General features: G+C 56.3%; 2 protein-coding genes across 2 annotated transcripts; one reads left to right on the forward strand and one right to left on the reverse strand.

Moving 5' to 3' along the window:
* Window positions 1–7,664: 7,664 nt before the first annotated feature.
* Window positions 7,665–8,939, reverse strand: ColSpa_05479 (54S ribosomal protein L3, mitochondrial; the record flags this gene model as incomplete). The annotated part of the gene is made up of 1 exon (XM_049271691.1): window positions 7,665–8,939. One exon carries the CDS (start codon window positions 8,937–8,939, stop codon window positions 7,665–7,667), a length of 1,275 nt encoding a protein of 424 aa, XP_049127648.1.
* Window positions 8,940–9,384: 445 nt separating this feature from the next.
* On the forward strand, window positions 9,385–9,879 carry ColSpa_05480 (uncharacterized protein; the record flags this gene model as incomplete). The annotated part of the gene is made up of 3 exons (XM_049271692.1): window positions 9,385–9,416; window positions 9,543–9,725; window positions 9,789–9,879. The coding sequence occupies 3 exons, from the start codon at window positions 9,385–9,387 to the stop codon at window positions 9,877–9,879; spliced, it is 306 nt and encodes a 101-aa protein (XP_049127649.1).

The following is a 9,879-nucleotide window of genomic DNA, read 5'->3' on the forward strand; positions in this document are numbered from 1 at the left end:
GACTGCCGTGGGTACCGCCGGCGAGTGAAGTGTGGATTGAGATGAAATGGAGACGTGGGAAATGGCAGACAAGCGCTCTATCCAGACCCCGTGCGTGTCGTACTGATCCCCTGCCTGCACAGATTGCCTCGCGCCTCAGGCTATCAACCACCTCAGGTCTGTCTGTGGTGTGCGGTAGGTACATGATAAGTTATCTAGTGTACTCGGCGGGGCAAGGGACACGACATGGACCCCAAGCGAGGAACGGGAAAAAACACATTCCGACACACGGACCCTTTCCTGACACTGACTTCACAGGTGCACCCCAGCTTTCTTCCTCGTTTCCCCCTCTGGTATGCCAAATGCTTTTTGCTGCAAGCTTCACACCCCCTTCATCCCTCCTGGCCACTTTTGCCTGCAGCAGACCCCGTGGACCTGCAGGAGTAGTCCCTGGGCCGGGGGCCACACCCGAATGCTCTCCTTCGCTGATTTCCCTTCGGGATGTGCCAGTCACTTGCCCCGAAGTAAACCTGGAGCCACACAGCACTCGCTCCTCTGCCGAAAGCTGCCCCCCGCCGCTAGCCTAGCTGTCTTCAGTGTACTAGTGTGCTACCCATACTATAGTATGTAAGCGATTCTGCTGGGCCCTCAAGACATATCTCCCTACGGCCACTGCGAGCCATCCACATCATCGTCTCCCTCGTGATGCTTCCCATTCGGAGGGGCATTTGGCGATGCTCGCAGGTACGAGGTCGTGCTGCAGACAACCCACCCTGTCAAAAACCTTTGAACGCTGCAGATGGCTTATCCAGCACGAAGCAGGGCCCACCTTTTGGTCCCATGAGTGTTGGCCGCCTGCTTTGTCACTGCCATTCCTGCCATACCTGCCGCCATACGAACCAACTGCAGCCCAACCGACGACCAAACCGTCCAACGACTGCAGTGGTGCCTGTCGAGTGACTGGAATTCGGGCCGTGGACATACCACAAGCCTAGGTAGATAAGAAACTTCATGCAGGTTTGGCAGCCAACCTTTCCGTGTCTCGGGTCTCACTGTCTTGCCCAGACCCCTTGCCTCCCTCCAACAATTGGCTGATCGGTTGAGTGCAGATTCCGTGGTAATGGAAATGGCATCAACAAACAAGAAACCACAAATCCGCGGTTGCTGCTTGGTTCGTCCGCCTGCAAACACTATCGAAGGCCGCCACTTTAATCTGCCAGCGCAAGCCACCTCTTGGTTTGTTGCGATCCAAGTCGCCTCTCTTCTTCTGCTTCGCTGCCGAATCATCTTTGCCCTCTCTTCGTTGATATTGCTCTTCATCACATACTCCCTTTACCTGTTTCACACGGACGATACAAGTGCAGCAAATACGCACCCCAACCCCACGCTGCCAACCGGTACAAAGCTGGGCCCTGGCACCGGACTGTCATTCTTTCCATCCTCAGTCCAGGTATCCGTACATATCTGTGCCCGCCGTTCCCAGCACGAATCTCATATAAACGTGTGGTTGAGCGAGGCCAATATGTGTTGTGGAGAAGTCATGGAAACACTACCTCGGCCATTTCTGGTACGTTACGATGTGCCGCCGTATCTCAATGTCCGAGGGCAGCAACGAATTGCCGGCCCAGACCTACGAGACGGCATCGACTGAAGTTTTCAAGGACATGACGTTGTCATCCACGATGATCAGCTTGTACGAGCAAACGAGTCCAGGTATTCCATAGCAAGGATACTAGGGTAGAAGCTGGGAAGAGGTTCTGCCAATACTCGATGACGGCTATTACGACGTCAATGCTCGAGATCATGTTCTTCCCATTCTCGCACCTGAATAACCACCTGGTCGCTGACGAAGCCAGAAATTCTTGAAAAGCAGTGATCCATCAAAAGGGCTTTGCGAGAAGTCCTCCACGAACGGACAATGCTGATCGTCCGGCTTCGGTATATGGGATGATTTTGATGTCCTCAATGTGCCAGATACATTTCCAATGCGTGGTCCATTGACTTGTTTGACATTCGCCAGCTCTGGGTAGGAGCTCTTCACCGAGAACTGCTTACCACGGTCATGTCGCAAGCTGTGTCTCCGACACCTCCGGTGGCTACGCTCTTGCCCTTCAGCTCCTCAGGTCTGCATGTGGTCAGCCATGTTCAGGACTGATCCTCGTCAAACTCGTTCTTCCGTAGGCTCGAGAGTGCGAATACTACTTCCCGAAATCGTCCAAGCCATGGATTTTGGAGATAAAGGCGTGGTTTGCGATCCGCTAACGAGAATGACTTTCTTTATAGACCGCGTTTTTGTCCCGCATGCGACCTGGATAAGCCACCTGCCGCTTTCGTGGTCTCGCTAAATGCACTATACAGTCACATTATGTACGACATGGTCGTGGAGGTGGAAATGCTTTAGGTATGCCTCGTAGTACTCTGACCATTGCTTCGCTGAAACGTTGGCGCGGCACAGTTGTCCATAACCAGTAAACCGTTTCCCACCGGAGTGACATATCTGCCTTACCATCAGGGAATGGGACTCCGACGTTGGTAACTAGTCTTGCTGTTAGCTCTAGCCTCTTTGCCATCCACTGGAAGAGTCTGACGTTGCAATGAACCTGCTAATCTGAGACTTCGTCCTGTCGAACGTTCAACCAACGTTCAATGCTCTGGTCAAAGAGGCTCGCACACAACGTCGTAGAATTGACGATGGGGTCGTCAGAGGGGTCTGGGAGACCGCCCAGTTGGACGGCCTCTTGAACATAGTGGCATCGAACCTGACCCCAGTGAATTATTTGAGCACAAACAGTTCGCCCGGTTGTATCACATATTGGTTTCGTGTTGAGGTCAATCACGTGTTCAAGTGGTAGCTTGTCTGCGCCAACGACGGCGACGGTCGCCAAAGGAGCAGCCATGGCTGACTCTATGCAACGGACGTCTCCAGAGAGCACAATTGGGTTCTAGCATTCTCTACGTAGCTTGATTTAGGAAGTCAGAAGACTTTCGAGCTGGACAAGCCGCATGATACTTGCACGGCAGGAGTGGTAAGTAACGCCAACCAAAACGATGCATCAGCCATAAGGCGGCAATTCAGACTTGATTCCCAATATTGAAGATGAAGCAATCCCCGATTTGGTCAAGGACATTGTGCAAATAGTTCTTATCCAGTTGTTACATGCGCAGAAACGAGGTAGTACTACACGATAAGTAACCAGTTCATCATGAAACGTCAAGTTTATAGCACATCTCTGACTGTTCTTGCCTCTATTGCTTCGTTACCAACCTCGGGGTTGAGAAGGGCGCATGCACCTTGGGTACGAGTATCTGCATATTCTAATTGGAGACAAATGGATCCAGTCGTACAATCTTGTGAACCCAACTCAAGGGTAAGCATATCGTAGCTGGGACATTACGCATCCAACCGCAAAACAGTCTTGATCAATTCCTTAACAAAGGAACTGCGACGCTGCAGCGACTGTCTATACCACGGCCTAAATAGGATGAGACCAACAAAAATCTGGATCGGATGATGATCGACTAGGTGTAGAGTTGAGTACGGTCTCGGACAACATCAGAGCTCATACTAAAGTTTGTGAACCCTTGAGCTGGCAGATAGACGTCTTGGCGACGAGCTTGGATGAACTGTTCAAGGCAAAGTAAATTAAACGTGTGGGAGGAAAATCTCGTCCCGCGATAATGGTGAGTTTCTTCAATGAAGTATCCACAGGAGTCATATGCAGAATGCAGCACGCTGGGAAAAGTCGAACCAGCTGCAGATATTTGGTGAACAACAAGCTTCTTTCCCTGGTGGAGTTATCTCTGGCTACCCCAGTTATCATTTGCCAGAGCCTGACCCGCTGACTCCTCCTAATGATTGAGCTATGAGGTCGCCCGACGAGGATTTTTTTTAGGATTCCAGACTCGCCCGAACGGTGACCGTAACATGTAAGACATGTCATTGTCACATGGGAGGCGCCAACCGCTGGGAAGACTGGAACGAAGAGGCAACCTGGCGCCACAGTGGCCAGAGCGGTGCTCGGGTCCGCTGTGTGGCAGTTTCAATTGGCGAATCAGCCCGCCCGGAGCATTCGTAGCGAGCGGTGGAGATTGGCCCATGATAGCGCGGTACTTCCCACCGCACGCGATTTTTTCGTCTTTTGTGAGTCTCTTCTTAACTCCATCAGATGCAGGTCCGATTGTTGGCCCGTTCGCCCCCGTTCCCCCTTTGCTCTTCCTTGCTTCTGATCCACCAATCCCGATCATGCCTCAATGATGTCAGGAGCGGGCCAGGGTGAGCAGAGAAAGCTGTTGAGCTTTGCTTAGCTCGATCGATGTCACTGCCTCGTGCGGCGTCGCGCCCAATTCAGCTTCGGGCGCTTCCCCCGAGCTAAAAGTGCCTTGGCTTTTTTTATTCAAATGTCTCATCATCACTCGTCGCTAGACATATGAAGTAAATCCTAACCAAAAGATGCGAAGTACGACTTTGCCGGAACCGTAACTCTCCAGTACTCCTTTGATCAAAGCCCTCCCTCGTTCGCAACCACATCCGTTCTCACCACCACGCACCCACCTCCATCCTCCGCGCCACACCTGGTTCCTGCTGATCAACACCACCGCAGAACCTGGCTCGACCAGCCAGTCATGTCCCACGACTCTAGCCCCCAAGATCGCCAAGATGAGATTATTCGCGTTGTATTCCCGCGACGCGATGCGCTGGGCCGGTACGAGGGGCATTCACCACAGCGTGACCGTCGGGCGCATCAGAACCCATGGCCTCCTCGTTCACAGACGACCCACGCTATCGCGTCAGTCGCAGCACGGCTTCTTCACCGCGAGGGAGAAGATCCCGCCCAAGAAGACGTCCATACCCGTCGCCCTGCTCGCTGGTGGCGTATTCGTGTGGTGGCTGTATCCCTCGGAGGAGTTTGAACAGCTGTCGCTTGCTGAGGAGGAGAGAAGCAACAAGATCCGCGATCATCAGGCTGGGAAAGCGAACGGCGGCCCCAACGGCGCCGCGTGGTATAATTTCGCCCTCAAGTTCGAGACTCTGTCCGACTCTACCGACATTGAATGGAGTGCCGACAAGATCGTCGGCTTCATCCTGCCAGAATGGTCCAGGTTGATTCCCGGATACATCCGGAAGCTCCAGAGAGAGGTTAGTCTTGCGGCGCTCTTATCCCTTGCTTTGACATACTGACTGAACCAGCTATCTATGGCCCCTGGGTCTTTGGCCGATGAGATCTGGCGAGAAGCCCATGACCCGTTTGTCAACCCCGAAGTGCAGTATGGCGCCAGCGTGAGAGTCTCCAACGACCTCTGCGAAGAGGAAAAGGAGTTTTTGGCAAGAAGGAAGAGGGTCACCACCATGGCCTTGGCCAAGTATTTGGGACTCGACGAAAAGGACGTCCACCCAGAAGACGTTCCGACTATCGCCATGTGCGGCTCCGGAGGCGGTCTCAGGGCTCTTGTCGCTGGCACCGGCTCCATGCTTGCTGCCGACGAAGACGGCCTTTTCGACTGCATCACTTATACCTCCGGTGTGAGCGGTTCCTGTTGGCTGCAGGCACTGTACCACTCGTCTATCTCTGAAGGTAGTCTCAACCGCCTTCTGCAGCATCTCAAGGCTCGCGCGGGCGTTCACATCGCCTACCCGCCCGTAGCTTTCCAGACTCTGCTCTCCGCGCCAACGAGCAAGTATCTACTAAGCGGTCTCGTTGAGAAGCTCAAGGGGGACCCCGGTGCCCAATTTGGGTTGGTCGACATTTATGGCCTTCTCTTGGCGGCAAGATACCTGGTCCCCAAAGGCGACCTGGAAGTGAACGACCGGGACTTCAAACTCTCCAACCAGCGAGACTACATCAAGTACGGCCAGAATCCGCTCCCCATCTACACGGCCGTCCGCCACGAGATCCCCGATGTTGACCTTGACGGGAGTGGAGAGGTCCCTTCTACATCAGAGGCGGCCAAGGAAGTTGCCAAGCAGGAGGCCTGGTTCCAGTGGTTCGAAATCACACCCTACGAATTCTTCTGCGAAGAGTTCCAGGCTGGCATTCCCACTTGGGCTATGGGACGACGCTTCAAAAACGGCGTGGACGTGCCCCTGAAGAAGGATTCCACCTTCCCGAGACCCGGTTGCCCTTTCTCCTGGGCGTTTTCGGCAGCGCCTTCTGCGCGACCCTCAGCCACTATTACAACGAGGTCAGGCCCCTCGTTCAAAGTGTCGCTGGATTCAGCTCCCTGGACGGCATGATTACCGGCTACAACGAGGACCTCAGCAAAGTCCACCCCATCGACCCTGGCACGGTTGCGAACTTTGCCTATGGCATGGAGGACAAGCTCCCCAAGTCGACACCGAAGAGCACATACAAATCAGAATACATACAGCTCATGGACGCCGGCATGTCCAATAACCTTCCCATTTACCCCCTTCTCCGCCCGGGCCGAGACGTTGATGTCGTTGTCGCCTTCGATGCATCCGCGGACATCAAGACCGACAACTGGCTTGCCGTCGCTGATGGCTACGCCCGCCAGCGCGGCATCAAGGGCTGGCCCGTCGGTGTCGGCTGGCCCAAGCCTGGAGAATCATCAAAGCAGGTCCGTGATGAGCTGCTGGAGGCCGAGGCTGCATCCGCGAAGGAAGCAGACCAGAAACTGCGCGAGGCCAAGGAGTTTCAACACGAGCACCAGGCCGGGGACAAGAAGCCAAGCGAAGACACAAAGAAGGGACAGGCAGACAAGTTCAGCCCCGGTGACGAAGAGTCTGGTGAGCTTGGTTACTGCACAGTCTGGGTTGGCACAACCCAAGAGCGGGCTTCGGAACCCCCGCCCCCGTCAAAGGCCATCACCGATTCCACCTCCTGGCAGCTCATGGAGCCCGATGCCGGCATCGCTATCATCTACCTTCCCTACCTCGCGAACCCCAAAGTCCCCGGTGTCAACCCGGGCACGACCGACTTCCTGAGCACCTGGAACTTCGTATACACGGCGGAGCAGATCGAGCAGGTCGCTGCGCTGGCGAGGGCCAACTACGCCGAGGGGCGGGAACAAATTCGCGGCACGGTGCGGGCCGTGTACGAGCGCAAGAAAAAGCTCAGGCTCGACCGGGAGGAGAAGTCCCGCATGGAACGGTACATGAGTTTGGTGAGGAGGGGACTGGCGCACAAGCTGGGCGAGGGCGACCAGTTCAGCTGATCACGTCGCATTGTTGGAGTTTGTAGATTGGAGATACCCAGGAAAGAGACGGAAATGGCGTACATATGTTGATGGTTTTCTATAGACTAGTTAGCAGGCACTTGAATTATATCACCGTGTTGGTGTACACCGTCCGTGCTATAACGTGAGGGAAGTTCTTCATAAGCTCCAGGTCGCGTCTAACCAACAAGGATACAATGAAAGACTCTTGGTGTTCAGTAGATCGCCCCGTTTCGAGGAGTGTGTCATTGTTTTTACAAATCTATTCATCTTACAGAGACATGCTTGACCTTTCTACATGTCCTTGTTTCAAAATGTACACTGCCAAAAAAAGGCATATTGGTCGTCCGGGATCACCTGTCCCCCGGCGGTTCAACGACATCCCGCCACCCTCCTGCCTCCTATTTCGTCTTCTCAACCCCCCTTCTTCTCTCCTAATGGATGAATTACAGTGGATGGATTTTTTGCCTTTTTTGTTTCTCCTCCTTTTTCCGTGGCCGCCTGTTGTACACTTAGATGATCTCGCCCATGTCAATGTGCACAGGTTGCCACGGCTTGGCGCCCTCGACGAGCATATCGCTCGGCACCCGCACCTTGGCGCCGGGGCTGTAGAGGTACCACGCCTTGAGGGCGTTCATGGAGGCCTGCAGGCGCGCAAAGTCGAGGCTGGCACCCGTGCCCTCGCCGAGCTTGTCGCGGCCGCTGTAGATGCCGACGACGTAGACGGGGGTCCTGCTCATGCGGCCCGTCTCGCTTTCGAGGCGGGCGACGGGGGCTTCGAAGCCCTCGCGGGCGCATAGCATGGCCAGCTCGCGGGTGGGCAGCTTGAAGCTGAAGAGCTTCTCGAGGTCGACCTTGCGGCTGAGGACGTGGGCGTCGATGAAGGAGCGCACGGCGTCGCGGCCGGCGTGCGCGTAGACGGCGCCCGCGACGGCGCGGACGAAGGCGGCGTGCGCGTTGTTGCGGAGCTTCATGTACTGCTCCCGCACAACGGCCGGGTCGAGCGGGTCGGCGGCGGGCTCGAGCGGGTTCGCCTCCGGGGTGTGCAAGACGTCACCGAACTCGTCGTCGAGGACGACGCGGGACGAGACGGAGCGGCGCCACTTGAACTTGTCGAGGTGGCGGTGCTCCTTGCGGACGTATCCCCAGCGGCCGTGGACGACGCCGGCGGTCGGGTCCTGAGACCACTGCAGCAAGCCCGGGTCGACCTCCTCGCCGGGGGCGGCCGCGCTCTCGACACCCCACTGGCTCGCGACGCGGTAGAGCGAGTCGGAGCCGGCGTAGGCGCGCATGGCCTCGTAGAGGATGGCCATGGGCAGGCGCGGGTAGTGGGCGATGAGCCACTCGGAGACGTGGTAACTGATGAGGGAGCCACCGACGACGGCGAGGTTGGCATTGTTGAAGTTGGGGCTCGGGTCGGCGGAGGGGTCGACGAGGGCACGCGCGAGGGTCTGGAGGGGCAGCTTCTCGGGGAGGGAGAGGCGGGCGTGGAGGGCGGCGAGCTTGGCGGAGCTGAGGGCCTTCTCGGGGAGAGGTGACGGGAGGGGTTTCGAGGCGGGTGTCGTCGTCGTCGAGGCGTCGAGAGACTCGGAGGCGAGGTGTGGTGCTGCTGCTGACTGCGCCGCCAATTTGGATGAGGAGAAGATCGATCGTGTCCGCACCGGGTTGCTGTGCCGGGCGAGCTGCTGTGGTCTAAAGGAAATGGGTGTCAGGCACGACGAGGCGTGCGTCCTGGCCGGGGCGTTGAGCAGTTGCCCGGTGCATCTTGATATCCTTGACCTCTTCATCGGGGAGGCCTTTTATCGGGGTAGCTGCTGGACGAGAGCCGAGTAATAAGGGAAACAGAAAGAAAGACAAGAGAAGGACGGGGTCAATTGGGTTGTTGTACAGGTCGCAATTTGGCAGGTTTCGCTGGGTCTAGTCGCAACGTCCCTTTTCTCTCTCAGCGGCCGGTCTCCCGTCACGAAAAAGTTTCTGGAGCCGAACGATTCGAGTCGTGTGAGCTCCAGCAGGATTGCTAGGGGCGGACCGTGCACGAGCCAGTCAGGAGCTGCGGAATATCCGACCTTCCGTGCCTCCGGGAAAGGTTCGGGCTCCACTCCTGGCGAGGAATGGGCGACTGGTCCTCAGATTCACGACGTCCAAGGCCGAAAAGCTCCAGTCCGAACCGAGGCGGGACAGCGATTGCCATCACCACACCACCTAGTCCTTCATATCGAAAGCACAGCCAAAATGGTAAGCCACTTCTCGATTGAATCTGCTGTGTCAATTGCTAACTCGCATACAGGGAGGCGGTCCTAAGGTTCCGTAAGTTTTGCGTAGCCCACACACCACATCCCGATCCCTCGAAAAGCAGCCTCCTCTAACACACGTCTTTCCCCGCGGTGCAGCTACCCCAAGCACGTCTGGTCGCCGGCCGGTGGTTGGTACGCCCAGCCCGCGAACTGGAAGCGCAACACCGCCGTCATTGGCGCCGTCATGGCCGGTGTCGTCGCCGTCATCTGGAAGATCAGCGCCGAGAAGGAGGTGCGCTACGTGATGCCTCAGGAGGGCCGGTTCTTCCCTAGCAGATAGTAGGTCTACCATGCGCGGCAACCTGAAAGTGAGTGCATCGGCTAACCGTTGGGGGAAAACAGCTGGTCGAAGCAGTTGATCGAGTACGACAGAGAACAGGCCGCGCGGAAGGCCAAGGACACGACGCAGGCGGAGGCGGTTCAGAACTCATAA

This window comes from Colletotrichum spaethianum, assembly GCF_022836535.1.
Source record: "Colletotrichum spaethianum MAFF 239500 DNA, contig12, whole genome shotgun sequence".
NCBI lineage: Eukaryota > Fungi > Ascomycota > Sordariomycetes > Glomerellales > Glomerellaceae > Colletotrichum > Colletotrichum spaethianum.